The sequence below is a fragment of the Thamnophis sirtalis genome, unplaced genomic scaffold (assembly GCF_051295495.1).
Source record: "Thamnophis sirtalis isolate CommonGarterSnake01/CBP01778 unplaced genomic scaffold, rThaSir2_p1.2 scaffold_5, whole genome shotgun sequence".
NCBI lineage: Eukaryota > Metazoa > Chordata > Lepidosauria > Squamata > Natricidae > Thamnophis > Thamnophis sirtalis.
The window spans coordinates 105,894,004-105,913,409 of NW_028261385.1; the positions used below are offsets into that span (position 1 = coordinate 105,894,004).

Consider the following 19,406-nt stretch of genomic DNA (forward strand, 5'->3'; position numbering starts at 1 on the left):
TATAGCTTCCCAATCTCATTTTACAGGTACAAGAGGGAAATTCTGTCAACTACAGTATATATGGAATAATGAATATCAGTCACTTCCACTTCTGTAAAAAAGCAAATTGACTTGCTATCTGAAATAGCACTAGCACTTAGACTTACATACCACTTCACAGTGCTCTACAGCCCTCTCTAAGTGGTTTACAGAGTCAGCATATTGTCCCTAACAAAATGGGTCCTCATTTTACCCACCTCGGAAGGATGGAAGGTTGAGTCAACCTTGAGCCTGGTGAGAATTGAATTGCCAAACTGCAGTTAGCCAGCTGTCAACAGAAGAAGCCTGCAGTACTGCGTTCTAACCACTGCACCACCATGGCTCAAATGCCACGAGTCCTATAAAAGATAGGATTAAATACATTTATCAAATATTCTTGAACTACATACATTTCTTTTTTTCTCTAATTATCACTATGTAACACCATTTTTTTCCTGCAGTGTTGTTAGTCCATTTTATATGAATAAATTATGTCTTATTGATATGGCTGCCATTCTTACAATAAAGTGACTCTGGGTGACATACAGTGCTGGGATTCAAATAATTTAACAACTGGTTCTCTGCCCTAATGACCAGCTGGGTAGGCGTGGCTCAATGGACATGTGACTGGGTGGGCGTGGCGAACTCAACATCACTCATGTCAATGGACGCTTCACCTTAGCTGTTACAATGTAATAAGGGTTAACCGGAGAGGCAGTTTCTGTAAGCAGGGCAATCAAGATTAGGCTAGAAACAATACCAGAATGTTTCCTGCCTTCCTTACAAGATTAGCCTGTAAAGTGGAAAAAAACAAAATGAGATTTATTCCAACAACCAGTTGTCCGAATTGTTTAGAAAGTTAACAACCAGTTCTCCCAAATAGGTGCAAACTGGCTGAATCCCACCACTGGTGAAATACAACTAATAAACAAGTAGAAAACCAAACATTTCTTCATAATCAGCAGAAATGTTAGTCATCTAAAGCAAAGTCAAGTGAAAGAATTAGAAACAAATTGTTAAAATGAAATAAAGGTAATAAAAAGTGGGAGGAGCAGAGTCAATGCATTGCAAACATAACATAGCCTCATTTATTTCATCATAAATGTATGTCTAATAAAATCAAGCAGTGCATCAAAGGACCATGAAAATTAGTGTACATGAGAGCTTTGCTCTTCTTTAGGAATCATGGGAATTTACTAAAATTTACATATCTACATACAATTTTTCTAGACCAATCAGTTTATTTTCATTACGGACTTTTTTTTTGTTCTGTGAATTACTCTCCTGATTCTGTCAAGAAAAGACTTTGCAAAAAAAAAATGATTGCAGAATAAATCAACTGTAATTCTGTAAACATTGTAAGATTTTGCCTATACTGATTATTTTCTGTAGACTCATTGAGAGAATAGAAGCCCAATTACTATGTTTTGCAGAAGAAAGGGAAATGATGGCTTTAAACATTCCTTTAGGTTGCCTGCTTGCTATGCAGTTCTTCAAAGCTGTTCCCTCCTGTTTGCATGCTGTTTTCTAGCTGTCTAAGATCAGTTAGAAAATCTGACATTTGTGTACAAAATGGGGAAGACAAGAGGCATGTACATAAGTATTTTTACTCTGTATTCTTAAATCAAAGTGTCTTCCCTGTGAAATAAAATGTTAGATTTTATGTCAGTAGATAATATATAAATGTAAATAAATAATATGTATATATCCCCAATTTAAATTCATAACACATAAATTTTGACTATTTGCTAAAATTATTTTTAAAAAGACAAGATTTCTAAAATCTGTCATTAGTTAGAGGATAACTAAAAACTTCATTTTGTGATCAGTAAATTTTGTATGCAAAGTTTTGTTCAAATATTGTTTGATCATTTTCCAGATCAGATGTCTGTTCATTTTATAATGTAAAATAATATTTACAAACTGCTTTTTCATTTTCTTTGCTGTAAAAAATTATCTAATAACCATCCCAAATGGAGGTAACAATTCTTTTACTGTATCATATTTCTTATGCAGTTGATAAGCTGGATTTATCTGTTTCCTTACATTTCTCAAAATGTTTCTGTTTAATAATGTTCAACTTTTAAGTGCCATTAACTTCCATTAAATCCAACTGATTATGAAATGCTTTTATTTATTTATTTGTTCTAAATCTAGGATTGAATTATATTAACGTCTTGGTTCTCATTGTTTCAAATCATTCAGAAATATGTCCTTCTGTTTCTGCATAGCTTTACTTCTATTTAATGCCAGGGAGATAAGCAGTAGATACTTTACCAACCTCGTCGTTTGGATAAAGAAACATGGAGATTTGGAAGGAGTTATTCTTATCCAATGTTTGCTCCCTTGTTTAAGGTGCTGGACCAGAAGCCAAGAGAACATGAACATAATATAGTCAATGTATGGTAACTGTGGGCCTCTCAGTATTCAGCTCTAGAAAGTTACCTCTGAAAATATTCTCAAGAAAACTGCATTCACATTTCCACCCAGTCACCAAGAATTAGGAAAGGTTCAGTGGACCATACAATAATATTTCATTTAATATACTTTGTAAAATTATTGAAATAAGTATTACATGGAACTTAATGTATATATATTTAAGAGGTATCCAATATTAACCCCCATTAGATATTTTTGTATGTAGAAAGTTAATGAGAAAATGTGTTATGGCAGGCAAAAGCCCTTGAGTGTTCTTGGATAAATTGAGGTTAGTTACTATTGTAATGGCTATAGAGCAGTGATGGCGAACCTTTTCATCACCAAGTGCTCAAACCAAAACGTATGTGCATGCGCGTGCCAGAGCGCCAGAAACCCGGTCTTCAGGTTTCCAGCACTCCGGCACGCACGAAGACCCGCTGGCCGGCACGCATGTGCACGCTGGAAATTAGAAGAACAGCTGGGGACGACGCACATGCACACAGAGAGGGCCCTGCGTGCCACCTCTTCACCATCACGGTTATAGAGTGATGATGAAGAGGTGGAAGAGGAGTATTTGGGCCTTTATTTTATTTTAAAAAATTAGAAAAATAATTATGAATGTTCTTTTCATGGGTCTTTTTGGAAAGTAAGTTTGTTACATCTCTGAAAATCTGATATGTTTTAGGATTCAGGTACATTAAATAGGATTCTTCCTTTCCAGCCTTAAATACCAACATTTTGATTCCTAATCATAAGAAATTGTTGCAAAATGACACAAATGTTAAAATAGTGCAAAGATTTCCTAATAATTTAGCATAATGCTTAGACCAAACAAGGGATCGATACTATTCCTAATGATTATTTTAAAGATCTTGAGATGATCAATCTCAAGATCTTTAAAATATTTATTTTCCAACAAATTTTTCTTAGCAAGATACCTGCACTTTAAAGACCTTTAAGAGAAGTAGTGCTTGAATAAAACCAAAATTCAATATTAAAAGGAATTTCAAAGTAAATGAAAGTCAGTATTAGTTATATATCTGTATTTTGGAATAAAAATGAGAGTATTAATTTTTGGAGAATCAATGAGCCCACAACAATATTATTCTTATGATATAATTTGATATTAATTTAACAAAAATATTATTTCATCTTCATTGGACATCTTAAAAATGTTTGTAAAAAGTGTTGCACATTAGATTTTTTTTCTGTTGGCATAGCAAGAAATTTGAAGATTCTTATGAACTGATCCTGTCCAACTAGAATCAGCTTGATTTCAGATTACTATATACGTTAGAATAATTTTGAGAAGAAATAAAGTGAAGAATCCTAATATAATCTCAAACTGTATACCTAAAGAATGGAATATTTCGTCTCATGAAGAGTTTCAGCTCTATTGAAATTATAGAATGGCAAAGAAGATATTTTTACCTTCATGTAAAGAAATTTGCCTTCATAATTTTAAAGAATGGATTGAATCTGTTGTCTATTTTTGAAAAGTCTCAATGCTCCAGAGATGAGAAGTGAAGTAATATGTTTCTCTACGGCATAGATTTAATGATGAACATAAGGATTGAATTTGTTTTATGCTATTATTAATGGCTATAATAATATGGATCTTTAAAATTATTATTTTTATTAATTTGTTTTCTCTTTTTTGTTATGTTTAATTAATTTCAATCACCATACTATATCTAGGTGCTAAAGCATTGTATTGATTTTCAATTAAAAAATACAAAGACTGCACTGCAATGCACCCACCTGTTAGTTGTAATGTTGTGGGAAGGTTTACTCTGTTTTTGCCTGTATTGCATGCAGTATTTCCTCCCGCTTTTATTTGTGAGCAGAAAGACGTCTTCAATTCAGTTTTAAATGTCTGTTGTTATGGGAGGAACTAGCACTCGTGGCAAAACACATGCTTTTTCTGAAGGAGACCTCAAATTCAGTGGAACTTTCATAAAAGAAATTGCTGTTTGATGCCCTGGAGACCTCCACTTGGATCTAGACCAGTGTTTCTCAGTTTTAGCAACTTCGAATATACTTCAATTCCCAGAAATCCTCAACCAGAATTCCAGTGGGAATTGGATTCCATTCACCTTAAAGTTGGTAAAGCTGAGAAACTCTGGTCTAGACCATCACATATACATTAGAGCAAAGAACTACTGAAGTCAAGGGATCCTCTCAAAATATGACTACTGTGAGTGCTCTTCATGTAATCAACCTTTCCATCTGCCAATCGAGTGAACCGAGTTTAAACACACCTACAATTTGTTGGCTATTTTCAAATCTACTGGGAGCCAAAGATACTAATGTTCCCTAATGTATTTCCATATTTTTTCTGTCTAGAATTTTAAGAAATACTGGTTAATTGGTACTTGTCCTTTTGGGTAAATACTGTAGTTGAACACAAAAAACTCAAACCAGATTGCTTGCTCTTACGGATGACCTGTAGCAAAACCTTCAGAGATACAGAACACTTTTTTCTTTTTATGTGAGATTTTTTAGTAGTATTTGATACTGTTGGAAGAAATATCCTTCTGGGTTCAGTTCCAATTGGGGAAAAGACACTGGAAACATGGAGGCTGCTTGGAAAGTTGGTTTAATGATGAACAGGACCACATGGCTTGAGGTTCTGAACAGAAAAGGGGGATCACATGCTTCCAGCTGTTGGATGAAGAAGAAAAAGAAGCAGAGATGCTGAAAGTTCCTGGTTTCATGCCCTCTCTGGGCTTTGAACCTGAGCTTGTATTCTGATTGGTTATCAGACTCCCATGGGGCCATGCAGGGGCAACTCGGTTGGCTGTGCTTTTAGTCCAAGCTTGGTTGAGCATTGCTTCTTACCAGGTGCTCTGTAGTGAGATGGGTAAAGGGCTAATATTATTATGCCTTAATCCCATCACCCTGGAGATGAAGGGGGAGCTTTGTTATGTAGAATAGACTGACTCAGGCCTTTTAATGGCCCATTGACAAAGGTGGGGGCTATTAAGAGTGAGTCTGTTTTCTGCCTCAAAACATGTTTCTCCATTTCTTATCCAGGGAAATATAATATTCTGCCTTTTCAATATTTCCCAGGATATTGCATTTTTCTAGGAGTGAGTTTTAATTTTTTACAATACAATTCATCATGGAATTCATTTGGGACATCTGTGAAGGTTGCAGATTGGAGAAACTGTTTTGCAGGAATTCTGATCTTCCTGGTAGCTCTGTCTGATTTAGCTGCAGAAAGAGCGGTTGAGTCCTTGTGTTTCCAAAAATTGATCCTCTCACATTTTTTTTATTAACAAACATGTAAAATACAAACACACAAAACTTAGACGTATACCACATTTACACAATACAATACGAACAGGGGCTTCCTGTTCTTTCTAATAGCAATTATCAATCGATACCACTCACCTTATATTATTTCCCCTTCTATTGTATTTCATTCAGATTTCACCATTCTTAACCCTCTTATTTTACTCATAACTATTATTTTTGAGTTTTGTTATATTCCTTCATTGATTCTTGTTTCTTTCCTCCATCCACCTATACCATTTATCCCATATCTGGTAGAATTCCGATTCTTCTTTTCCCTGGATTTCATTAGTTAGTTTGTCCATTTCAGCATAATCCATAACCTTTCTTATTATTTCATCTTCGCTCGGAGTTAATTTGTTTTTCCATTTCTGGACAAAGACAATCCTTGCCACCATAATTATATGTAGTGTTAAATACTGGGTTTCCTTTTTGTATTTTGCAGACATTATTCCTAAAAAATAAAAAAAAACTTCAGGTTTCCATTCTATTTTAACCCCTGTTATTGCCTCCAGCCAATTTTTGATCTTTTTCCAAAAAAATTTAGCCTCCTCACAGGTCCACCATAAATGGTAATATGTTCCGTGTATTGATTTGCATTTCCAACATTTTGGGGAGGTATTTGTTAAGATTTTAGCTAACCTTGTTGGTGCCAGATGCCATCTGTAAAACATTTTGTACTGGTTTTCCTTGTATACGACTGATAATGTCATTTTTAAGTTTGTTCCCCCAAATTTTTTCCATTATTCAATATTATAGTCAAAGTTCTGCACCCATTTTATCATTTGTTCTTTCACAATTTCCTCTTCCATTTTATACTTGAGGAGAAATTTATATATTCTCCCTATCATCTTTCTATCTGAGCTTTGAATAATTTTATCCAATTCATGTGATTCTGTTTCGATGTCATATAATTTAGTATCATTATTGTATTTAGTTTTGATTTGGAGGTAAGTTAGCCAGTCAACTTTCATGTTCTGTTCTGCCAATTCTTCAATTGTTTTTAAATTTCCCTGTCTATCAATTAAATCTCTGTACCTTAGCATTTTGTTCAAATGTATAAAATTTGGATGGGTCGTTCTTTCTGTCGGTGATAGCCAATTCAGGATTTTCACATAGTGGATTTTTTTTTTTTTTTGGAACCATTTTTGCAATAACGCTCTCACATCTTGTTTAACTTTTGTGCAAAGACTTTGGAATAATTACCTGTCAGGGATTTGATATCAACATGTTGATTATATCAAGCTTAACATTTCTATCCCAGCCTGAGTAGGTGATATAGCAGAGAATTGCTAGAGTCTATATGGTACTGGATTGGGTGAAACTGTCTGAAACTGAATCCTAGCAAGACAAAGTTACTGTCAGTACAGATGCGATGGATATTCCAGCTATTAGTCTAGATGGGCTTACACTTTCCTTAAAAATCTACTCTGAAGGTTTATAGCTTCTGCTGGAAGAGCAGGTGGAAGCTGAACCTAAAAGAGCTTTTGACCATTTATAGTGGACATGCTGTTCCTGGACAAGTGAGTGATCCAAGCGTTGACATCATTCAGTTAGACTACTGCATGTGGCTTCACTTGGGGCAGCTCTTTGCAAAGGCAGAGAATACAACTGCCTTGTTGGAACTGTACCTAGGCAACTCTCCAGAATAGTGTGGATTTTGTTCCCTTTCTAATGGTCTGCACCATTTATGAGGCAAGACTCTCTGTCTTTCTATCCTTTACGGCATGCTTCAAATAAATACATAAAGGCCTCTCAGTGTGGTGTTGACATTTTGGTAATGGAAAGTAATCGTTCCTGGTTCCCAGTGCACAGTCGCTCAATCCTATAAGGGACACTGATAAGCAACTGCCATACAGGGAATAGTAAGCGTTCTTTGTGAAGCTGTATTGGCAGCTGGAATAGAGTTGCGCATTACACATTTACTATCTATCCATCAATAATTTCCATCAGCATCAATTTTTTTAATCTGAGTAGATAAATTACATTTGCTCTGGCACAGCCAGGAGAATATGCACTGCATGGACGTACAGGTGACATTGCAGTTCTTGTCCCCAATTTGTTTGAATGGCTACAGTGTTATTAGCAGCTTCTGCTGCTGCATGGGTGATGTTGGAATAATGAGATTTCTCTGCAAAGTCCGTCCCTTTGATTATTCACAAGTCAAATTGTCTATTTATGAAAGAATTCAATGTTGCTCGCCATAATTTGTGATAATATGTGAACTTGCCACTTCAGTTATGCATTTTGTAAAGGTCTTTGGACTGGCATTTGATAATTATGGCTACAGTGTTTAATTCGTTTGTATAGATTATTGTAATTGATTTGAGTGCTCTCTGGACTTGTTGTTTTCGTGCAGACTAGGTAACATCATCAGTTCTAGTAAAGAGTGTAGTTTGCTAAATTGATATTCTGGTGGCTTGCCCTGTCAATGTTGGTGGAGATGGACTTAGATAGTCTTTGGTTGGGCTGTTTACTGTTGTCTTCATTGGCAGTTTCTTGATTGGAATATTCTTTACTTGATTGTTGGTCTGATGTTAGCTTTGGAGTTAATCTTTGCTGATCTGGGTGCTGATTGCTGGTAAAGAGGTCCTTGGGTCTTTTTGTTCCTTTTTTGATCTGGGTGGCAGTCTCATTTGCATAGTCTATAGAGGTTGTTAATGTCTATCTATCTGTTGATGGCTGATTTGTCAGAATGTCAGGCTTCTAGATATTCCCTGGCATTTTGGGATTTCAACCCTGAGCTACAAATATTGTCCTTTATTGATAAACTAGCTGTACCTGGCCATGCGTTGCTGTGGCCCAGTCTAGGCGTAGTGGGGCAGCAGGTGGGTGCTGCCGTTGGTCAGGACTCGGGGCTGCTGGTCCAGGAGAGGCTGGTTGGGGAAGACAGCGCCAGGGATGTTGGCCTCGTGGAAGTTGTTGAGCATCTCATCGGAGGAGCTGAGCTCGGGGTCCCCCAAATCGGTCGCCCAGGAGAGTGAGATGTCCAGGATCTCAGAGGAGAAGTCCTCAATGTGCCGCCTCATGGGGCACCCAGGGGCCACTCCAGCCCTGCTGCATCTCAGGCTGACACCACTGCTGCCACCCCATCGGAACCGCCTTGGTGAGGCCATAGCTGGGTCGCTGTGAGGGGGGCGGAGAGCGCGCGCGGCCGGCCGGGCTGAGGAGACACTCCGCCTCCGCCTCCTCTGGAGCTTGGCTGGGCTGGCCGGGGGTAGTATATATACTATATTTAGTATAGCGTGTGTGGCTTTTACGTCCACCAGATGGCGCTGGTTTTCAAAAAAGCATGTTTTTACAAAAAAGAATGTTTTTACCTGTCACAGTTGTGACATCTATATAATATACATATATAAAAACATTCGTGTATTCGAATGCAACATTGTGTCAAAATATCAAAGCAATCGGTGATGAACTTTAGGAGATTAGCGATTTTGAACAAACAACCTTTACATTTTTATTTATATAGATTGATTTGTCTGGAATCCAAACCAGGGGAAAAGCATAAATTGTACGTTGTGGAAATATTACTGATTACTCAGTTGAATAAAAGCTTTCTTCTTGATTAGAGAAAAGATTTTCTATTTTCAAACAAAAGCCTGTTGTGTCAATTAAAAATTTACAATAGGGAGCATTTTTGCATAAACACTTCCTGCTTTAGTGCTTTTAAGGAAATACTTCCTCTAAGAAGTTACCTAATGTAACATCTATATTTATCACTTAAAAACAAAGGAATCATTTTTTTGCAATTGTGTTTTATTGTGAACAGACTGTTACTTGCATGGTGGACTTAACCTGGTTGCTCTCCCCTACTCAGTACAGAAGCATCCTGTGTGTTTCCAAAATATTTTTCAGAAGACATCCCAATGCTTTAAAACTAGTGAGGATAGTCACATTGGTCTGCAGAGAAAGGGAATTTTTGCTCCATTTGCAGATGCTATTCCAGGGAGAAATAGGCTCAATCAGAAATCACCCATAATTTTTCTAATGTGGACATTTATGAAGAATTACTTAATCAATCAATCTGTAGATTATTTTTAATTAGTTATGATCAATAGTAATAATAATGTAGACCATTGTTTATTACAATATATTTGTTCCATTGCCAGAGTGAGACTGCTATTAGAGTAATGTGTCAACTTTAGCATTACCATGACTATTATCAAGTTGACTTTGGAGGAAGGAATCCATGCATACCTTTGGCCAGAGTCGGATCTCATATTTCTACAACCTCATTGGTGGATATGATTTATGACACAGACTGAGGGAGGGGAGAGTTAGGGACACAGTGCAAAGATCTTTAACCGGAAATCCACAATCGGCTTCACAAAAGAACATGCCAAAATGTTGATCCTAATAAATGACTTCTTTTCTTTTGAACTTTGTCTCGAGGCTCGTAAATTAATTATGTCATCTTTTGGAAACTTCATATAATGGTATTAAAGCTCAAAAAGTGGCCCTTTTTGCTATCTAATCATCATTCAAAAGTTACATCATTGCAGCATTTTTAGAAAGGCATCTTTCATTGTCTTGCTGTTTAGACAGTATATCATGGGATTGAATATGGGTGCGACAATGCTGTAGAAAAGAGAGACTATTTTGTCCTGGCCTGAAGAATGACTGGACTCTGGTCGCATGTACATAAATATGGCGCTCCCATAGAAAAGAACCACAATGGTCATATGGGAACCACATGTAAAAAAAGCTTTGCGTTGCCCTTGCACAGATTGGATTTTTAAAATGGCCACTAAGATGCGGATATAAGTCATCAAGATAAAGGAGATGGGAATAAGTAAGGTGAAAATGCACCCCATTGAAGTAACCGTTTGAACCATTTGGGTATCGGCACATGCTAGCTTCAGCAAAGCCGGCATTTCACAAAAGAAATGATCAATCAAATTAGAACCACAGAACGGCAATTGCCAGGTAAGAACAGAATGGACCACTGGCAATAAAAAACCAATAGTCCAGCAGATCAAGGCTAATTTCATGCACACTGTCTTGTTCATGAGGAAGACATAATGCAGTGGGTGGCATATTGCTACATACCTATCATATGCCATTACTGCAAGCAAAATGCATTCAGTAATAGCCAATGCCAGGAAAATATGCATCTGTATGGCACAGGCAGCCAATGAGATGGTTTGTCTTGGGCTTTGAAGGTTAGCCAACATCTGAGGGACTGTGCTGGAAGTATAGCAGATGTCTACACAGGCAAGTTGGCCCAGGAAGAAATACATGGGAGTGTGGAGTCGCATATCCAGCCAAATGAGCATCAGGATGATTGTGTTGTACACCAGAGTCAGAACATAGACAATTGAAAAAAGTCCAAGCAAAAAAAGACGGATCCTCAAGTTTCTGGAAAGACCAAGCAGAAGGAATTCAGTCACAGATGTTTGGTTCATCATGATGCTTTATTTTGTTTGTTTGTTTCATTGGATATATTCATTGGACAAAGATCTGTATATATACATGGGGAACAAAAAAATATGATTGTGCTTATAAATCTTACACAAACATCTTGAGACAATTTCACCATTGCATCCCATTATGTGGGGGAAAACCTCTCACTTCCTTATATTCTCAGCATTCATTTCAATATTTGAAAAAGAAAAGAAGCCTACTCATATAGGACACCTGCATGATGGAGATTATGGGAGAATATGCACACCTGCAAAGTTTACCCTTTGCAAAAACTGCAGTGATCACAGAGTATTGGGCAGTGCCATACTTCGTCCACCCAATGGTACATATGGGGGTGACCCAGTGGTGGAATTCAAATAATTTAACTTGTAATAATTTAATAACCAGTTCTCTGCCCTAATGATTTCTCCCAACAACCAGTTCCCCAAACTGCTCAGAAAGTTAACCAGTTCTCCTGAATATGTGATGCTGGTCACAATTTTTAAAACTTTCATAGGTATATAATACTCTAAAAGTTATAATATTCTGGTAGATAATTGTTTAATACAGTCATAAATGCTTGGGGAATGGTGATAAATCTGGTTAATTAAAATCCATTGCAGTGAAATAGATTCAGCAACCATGAATTATCACTAGTTCGTTTAAAAATTAAGACCATTGGCCAGTATTTGTAATATTAATGTAATATTAATGCATACAGTAACTGCAATTTTTCCTCCAGCAGTCAGGATATTGGTTTTACGAAATACTGTACCCCAATTTCACATATATATTAATGGAATGAGTGTGCAGTTGCTGTAAAAAAAACATACTTAATAAGAGCAGAACTGAAAGGCAAACTGCCAATATAATAATGCCCTTTCATAAATCTATTTTAAGACCATGCGTGATACGCTATAAACACATCTAGTTCTACATATATGGCAGAAGTAGAAAAGATATCTGCCCACAAACCTCAAATGGTTAGGGGACAGAACAGTGACTGCATTTCTTAATCTCAGACTAAACTTGAGGAAGGACAAACATTACCAAGCATAACCATATCCTATTATAGAAATGGCATAATGAAATTTCTATGCTTCTTTTACAATATTAAAACTCTGTGAAACCAAATGCGAGGGGATTGTATGCACACCCGGACTTAAAGTGTAGATTTTGCTGTCGTCAGATGGATGAGAGACGACATTGTCATGAATATGTGCTTTCTCTGCTTAATAATTCCAACATAACAGCCAATCCTTTTGTCTAAAGATATATCAGCACAGCATCATTGTTTAAACATGAAACAAAAACTTGAATTAGTCTCCTCTAAATATTATAGGTAACATTTTGATACTGTATAAGGATTCAGACACTGATTTATTACTACGGGATGTTCCAATTCTTTATTCTAGCATTCTTGCAAATAATTAATACCTACCTTAGCAGAACTTTTATGCCCATCTTCCCTTTGGGGTTCTTCTTCTCCTCTCAGTTTAGTCTTCCACCCTTACCTGCCCATTCTACACTCCCTATACCTCTCCCTATGCAGTCTCCAAACTTCATCCAACTACCAGAATCATGTGTAGCTCAGCCTTTTCTGAAGACGTCTTCCTAGATGAAGGACCATCATCAGAAAACTATTCTTACTGCAACTTGTAGTCCACAAGCTATGATCCACAAAGTGTTCCTTAAAAAAGACCAGCAGAAACTGTGCAAAGCCCACATCTTTTCCAACTCGTTTATCTGAAGCACAAATATTCCCTCAGAGATCTTGTCTCCTGCTCCCTTGCTACAATGAATGGGGCTGAAAAATAAATCCCACTTCACTTAGTAGTGAAATAGTGATCTCTAATGCTTGCGAGGTGATAAGGGATACTATTGTGTACTAGGACAGTCAGTTATGGTCGGAATGACTGAGGCGGAGACAGGAATAAAGGCTAACAAGTTTATTCCTTTTAACACAACAAGCTAACAGTAGGAACCGGCTTCAAGACAGGAACAGCAGGCTTCTCATCTGACAGCTCCCTTTTTATACTCAGCGCTGTCAAATAGTAAGCCAATCAGCTGTCGGCTGTCTCCTGCCATTACACAAACTTGGTGAGCATGCTCAGAACGTGACACTCCTTCCCACCACGTTCGCGCAAGCGTAGTCTTGCAAGTAGGTAAGTTGCTGTTTCGTACTTCTGGGCCGGCTGCAAGAACGTTCGCAGGGGCTGCGTTTCCGGGCATGGTGCCGTCCTCCCTCTGGGACTGGGCAGGCAGCTCTGCCGGGTTTCCTCATTTGGCCCACAACTGGTCACAGTGGCACTGCCACTCCCAGCCGTCGTCCAGCTTCACCCTGTAAGAACAGGGCCCGGTCTTGTCAATCACAATGCCCGGTAGCCACAAAGGGTGTCCTACGTAATTCCTAGCGTATACTGCCTCCCCCCACATGAAAGATCATGTTCCACCCCTGGAGCCTAAGGGCTTAGGAGTGGTGTAATTGGGGTGCAGCCAATCAAGGGCAGTTCTAAGGTGTCAGCTCATTAATAGCTCTGCAGGGCTCATGTTGGTATCTGGGCACGGTGTTCTGTGATGGGCCAGCAGGAAAGTATCGATGCGTTCCTGCCAACAGGCTGGGCTCATTTTGGCGAGGGCCTCCTTGGAGGAGCGGACTATGCGCTCCGCCAAACCATTGCTAGCCGGGTGGAAGGGGGAAATCAATGCGTGACGAACCCCCATAGAGGCCAGGAAACCCTCAAGTTTGGCGGACATCAGCTGAGGTCCATTGTCAGACACCAGCACATCCGGGATCCTATGGGTGGCGAACAACCTCCTGAAGGCCCCTATCAGTGCATCCGCAGGGTTGGATGGCATTCTGACAACCTCTAGCTATTTAGAAAATGCGTCCAACACAATGAGGAGGACCTGTCCCTGAATGGGGCCAGCAAGGTCTACATGTAGGCAGGACCACGGAGAGGTAGGTTGTTCCCATTCCCGAGGCTCTGCCCTAGGTGAAGCTGCCTGAGAGCCCTGACATTGGGAGCACCGGGAGACATTGTCGGTTATGTCCTGATCTAGCTTAGGCCACCATAAGTAACTACGCGCCAATGCCTTTATCCGTACAATGCCGGGATGGGCGCAGTGAAGCTGCTGCAGGACAGTAGTCCTGAGCTGGGGCGGTACAATAACGCGATGTCCCCATAACAGGAAGCCACTCGGTACAGAGAGCTCCAGCAGCTGAGTCTTGTACGGGAGGAATTCTGGCCCTACGCTGTCCCTAGGCCACCCCCTCTTCACCCAATCTAAAACCCGGGAGATTACCTGATCCTTTGCAGACAATCTGGCGATGTCAGCAGCCATGACCGGCAGGCCAAGGTCTTCCACCAGTAACATGGAAGACATGGGCACAGGGTCTTCAAAAGTGTCCAGCAGGGGGCATTTACTCAGAGCATCGACGTGGGCGATTTGCTTGCCCGGGCGGTGGTTCAGGGAATAGTCATAAGTGGCTAGGAATACAGACGACCGGGTCATGCGAGGGGACATCACCTGTGGAGCTTGCCTGTCCCCAGCGAGCAACCCGAGGAGCAGCTTGTGGTCGGTGACGATCTGGAACCGGCGGCTGTAAACATAGTGGTGGAACCGTCAGACCCCAGCCACAATTGCAAAGGCTTCCTTGTCAATTTGTGTATAGTTACTTTCAGCTGTGGATAGCGTTGGAGAAAAATGCCACCGGCACATCTGCGGTGTTAAGCAACTGGTGGCACAGGACCGCACCGACCCCATACTGAGAAGCGTCACAGGCCAGCAACAGGGGTAAGTGTTCGCTGTATTGTGTGAGCACAGCTTTTGACACCAGCAGTTGTTTCACCACTTTGAAAGAGGCCCCAGACCTAGGGAGCTTTAAGGTCCAGCAGGCGGTGGAGCGGTTCAGCCACAGAGGCCTTGTGGGGTAGGAACATGGCATAGAAATTCAGTAGTCCAAGGAAGGCTTGGCGTTCAGCCCTCGAGGCCAGTGTAGCGGCCTCAACAATAGCTTTGGTTTTGGCAGCGGTGGGATGGATGCCCTGAGCATCAACCAGGAACCACAGGAATTCGACTTGACTGACAGCAATCTGGCATTTTTCACGCTTCACCTTCAGTCTCATTTGTTGAAATTTCTGTAAAATGGCCCGCAGCCGGGACATCAGTTCCTTATGGCAGGAGGCAGAAATGAGGACATCGTCAAAGTACGGGACGACACCACTGAGTCCTTGGAGCAACCGCTCCATCAAGCTTTGGAACAAGCCCAGGGCAATGCTTACCCCGAACTGCAATTGGCAGCATTTGAAAGTGCCCCGGTAAGTTATGATGGTTTGGGCTTCAGCCGCGTCATCGTCAACCACCAGCTGCTGGTACGCCTGGGCAAGGTCCAGCTTCGTGAAGATGGAGCCTTCGCCCAAGGTGTGAAGTAGGTGTTGGACCACCGGCACAAGGTAGGCGTTAGATGGCAATGCGCGGTTGATGGAGCAGTGGTAGTCAGCGCAGATTCTGACACTGCCATCAGGCTTGATTGGCACAACGATGGGGGTCTCCCACCGTGCATGGTCCACCGGCTCAAGGACCCCTTGCACGATGAGCTTGTCTAGCTCAGCGTCCACTTTAGGCTTGAGGGCGATTGGCACATGCCATGGCTTCATGCGGATGGGCAGCACTGAAGGATCAAGGTTGAAAGACACAGGGGTGCCAGTGTAATGGCCCAGCTGACCATCAAACACAGCGGGAAATTCTCTAACTAGGCAGTCCATGTCGGATTGGTTTACGCTATGTATGCCGCTGATCTGCAGGCCAAGGGAATCAAACCAATCCAGCCCAAGGAGACTAGGCAGCTTTCCCTCAATGATTATGAGCGGAAGGCTGCCTTCAAACCCCTTGAACTGCACCTTAAACTTGCTAGTGCCGATTACAGGGATCAGGTTTCCCTGATGGTCTCTGAGGGTCAAATTGCAGCTCTGCAAATGGCGCTTCACAAGTTGTGGAATGAGTCTCTTTATGATGCTCCAAGAAACAATGGACATGGCAGAGCCAGAATCGAGCTCCATCTGACATGGAGCTCCTTTGATGTAGACCGTCAGCTGGATTTTCTTTTTTATGCTGCGGCACGATTGCCAGTTGATTGCTTCACCGGTTGGTGTATTGCGGAGGATGGCGTGACACTCGACTCTTGGCTTCTTTGGACCCTCCAGCAGGCCGTGGGAATTTTGAGTTTTGCCAGCCTGGAACCCTGAGGTGGACATCGGCTGGGAGGTCCGACACACTCTGACAATGTGGCCACTTTGTCCACAGCGCTAGCAGAGGGCCTGCCTAAATCTGCATTCAGCTCTTTCATGGTTGCCTCCGCACCCAATACATGCAGATTTAGGGGTACCCTTGCCTCTTGCAAAGCCCTTTTTGTTCACCTCATTAAGGTGGTTGATGTCCTCCTCCCCCTCAGGCTCTGACTCTTCACTCATCTCCCCTTGGTGAACTGCAGCCATGCTGGTCTTTCCCAAGGGGTCAGCATTGGCAGAGGGGTGATGCTATTTAATAGCAGCCAAGGAGGTCGCGGCTAGCTCCGCGGCGCGGGCTTCGTCGAATGCAGACTGGAATGACAGGTCAGCCTTCACTAAGAGATGCCTCTGTAGCCTCAAGTCCCGGATGCCACAAACCAGACGGTCGAGTAAGGCCTCCTCAAGGTGTCTGAATTCGCAATGGAGAGCTGCCGTTGTTAGCACAGCCACGTAATTATTGACAGACTCTCCTTCACCTTGGTTCCTGCAGTGGAATGCGTGCCGGCAGGCTATTTTAGATGGTGATGGAGCATAATGGCTCTTGAATTTTGCCATTAACCGTGACCCGTCAAAAGCGCGGACCTCAAAAGCGCGATCGACGAAATCGCGCCTTTGACGTCATCACAGCGCGACGAAAAAGATCGAAAAATTCAAATAAAAATTAATAAAAATTAAATTAAAGCAAGCCGATTCACATAAAGGTAAGGGTTAGGTTTAGGGTTAGGGTTAGGGTTAGGTTAAGGGTTAGGGTTAGCTTTAGAGCGTTAGCGTTAGCGTTAGGGTTAGGTTAAGGGTTAGCGTTAGGTTTTTCGTTACTTTAACGGTTAGGTTTAGGGTTAGGTTTAGGGTTAGGGTTAGGTTAAGAGTTAGGTTTAGGGTTAGGTTTAGGGTTAGGTTTGGGGGGGTTAGGGGAAGGTTTTAGCTTTATTTTTACATTTTTTCGAACTTTTTCGTCGCGCTGTGATGACGTCACAGCGCGCTTTTGTCGAGCGCGATTTTGTCCTACGCGCTTTTGTGGTGGAACCGCCATTAACATCTGCCATGGAACCGCTTTGATGGGGTCAGGGGCTGTGAGAGCCGTCGCTGTGTGAAAAACATCAGACCCACAAAAGGACAGGAAAAACGTGCATTTTCTTTTGTCAGTTAAGTCAGTAATGTTGTGCGACCAGGAAACATTCGAACCGGGCTATGTATGACTCCCAAGTCTCGGAGCCTTGGCTGAATGGTGCGAACGTTAGGGTGGCCATTCCTGTCAGAATCAGCAGCGATGCCTCGTCACAAGTGACAGAGCTCGGTTCCAAAAGTGTGATTTTAGCTAGTGACTTCAGCTCATAGTGACCAGCTTGCTCCTGACCTCAGTTCGGCGATCCCATCCTCGTCGCCAGTATTGTGTACTAGGACAGTGGCAGAGGTGGGTTCCTACCAGTTCGCACCTATTCGGTAGAATCGGTTCGTCAAATCTACCGAACCAGTTAGAAGAGGTTCCACCAGTGGACCCGGAAAGCAGGCCACACCTACAGAAGAGGTTCCAAAAATTTTTGAAACCCACCACTGGTCCTTGGATATGATTATTCTACACTATCATGCTCATATTTATAAAACTCAGTGCCTCTGTGAAAAGTAAGGATGACTACTGCGTTTGTGGTGCAATCAGAACATTGCGTGCATTGAAGTTGTTTTAACTCAAACCAAAGATGCCTTTTAAAAAACAAGTTTACATCATATTCTTATGCATGCCAGTGCTGTGTGTGAGGTAATTTAAGGTGGTTCTGACAAGTGTTGTCGGCATCTTCATATCCGGTCACATGGGTGGCAAGCCACTCCCATCCGGTCACATGGGTGGCAAGCCATCCCACAAAGGAGGCCACACCCACAGAGTAGGTTCGAACAATTTTTGAAACCCACCACTGGACAGTGGGTTATGGCCAGAATGACTGAGGCGGAGACAGGAATAAAGGCTAACAAGTTTACAACAACATTCCAACAAGCTAACAGTAGGAACCAGCTTTGAGACAGGAACAGCAGGCTTCTCATCTGACAGCTCCCTTTTTAAACTCGGCATGTCAGATGGTAAGCCAATCAGCTGTCAGCTATCTCCCCTCATTACACAAACTTGGTGAGCATGCTCAGAACGTGACAGATACGTTCCTGGGAGAATGGAGGAACCCATGGATTGGGACCCAGCCATATCATTATGTAAATCCAAACATGATAAGACTGTTGACAAATATGTACTGGTCCCTTTAGATTCTTGCCTCTCAAAATAATTATTAGACTCATATTTTCCATACTTTACTTTCTAAGAAGTAGCTAAGTTAGAATTTGTGTTCAATATAAGTATCTATATTTGAAATCTTTACTGCCCCTGTCAAATAATGCACACCCAAGCAGAAACAAATAATTGCCATATTAGCAAATATTTTTTTTAACTGACCTTAAGTCATGAGAACATAAGGAAATGTTCCCTCAGTGAAGTAATAAAGTGTTCCAGAACACCGAGCATGTAGATCTTTCATGGTCAACATTGTAACCTTATTTATTCATTATTTTTTTATTGAATTTGAGATTCTGGGTAGTTCACAAAGTACAAGTCACAGAAAAAAATAATAAAAAATGTACTACAGTAAAAACAAAGAAGCAAAAAGAGGCAAAACCAGGCTACAAGATATATACATGTGCGTGTTTCAACCATCCTAGGGAAAAGCCTGGGCAAAGAGCCAGATTTTCAAGGCCCTTTGAAAAAATGCTAGTAGGCTGGTTGGTTGTTATTTTCCTCAACTGGAAATATAGTGTGTGTTCTGTGGTTGACAAATGTAAGACCCTATCATTTTCTTTTTACTCACCATAGAAACCTTGGCTTATGGGTCAAAATACATATTGCAACAAGAATTCTGTGGCTTCTGCTTATGTGGTGTGTGTGTGTGTGTGTGTGTGTGTGCGTGTGTGTGTGTGTGTGTGTGCATGATAAAATACAAT

The 19,406-nt window shown here is 41.0% G+C and overlaps 1 protein-coding gene across 1 annotated transcript; it reads right to left on the reverse strand.

The window, feature by feature from the left end:
• Positions 1-10,229: 10,229 nt before the first annotated feature.
• LOC106542829 (olfactory receptor 2A12) lies at positions 10,230-11,150 on the reverse strand. Its single transcript, XM_014058669.2, has one exon. It carries the CDS (start codon positions 11,142-11,144, stop codon positions 10,230-10,232), a length of 915 nt encoding a protein of 304 aa, XP_013914144.2. The 5' UTR covers positions 11,145-11,150.
• Positions 11,151-19,406: the final 8,256 nt, after the last annotated feature.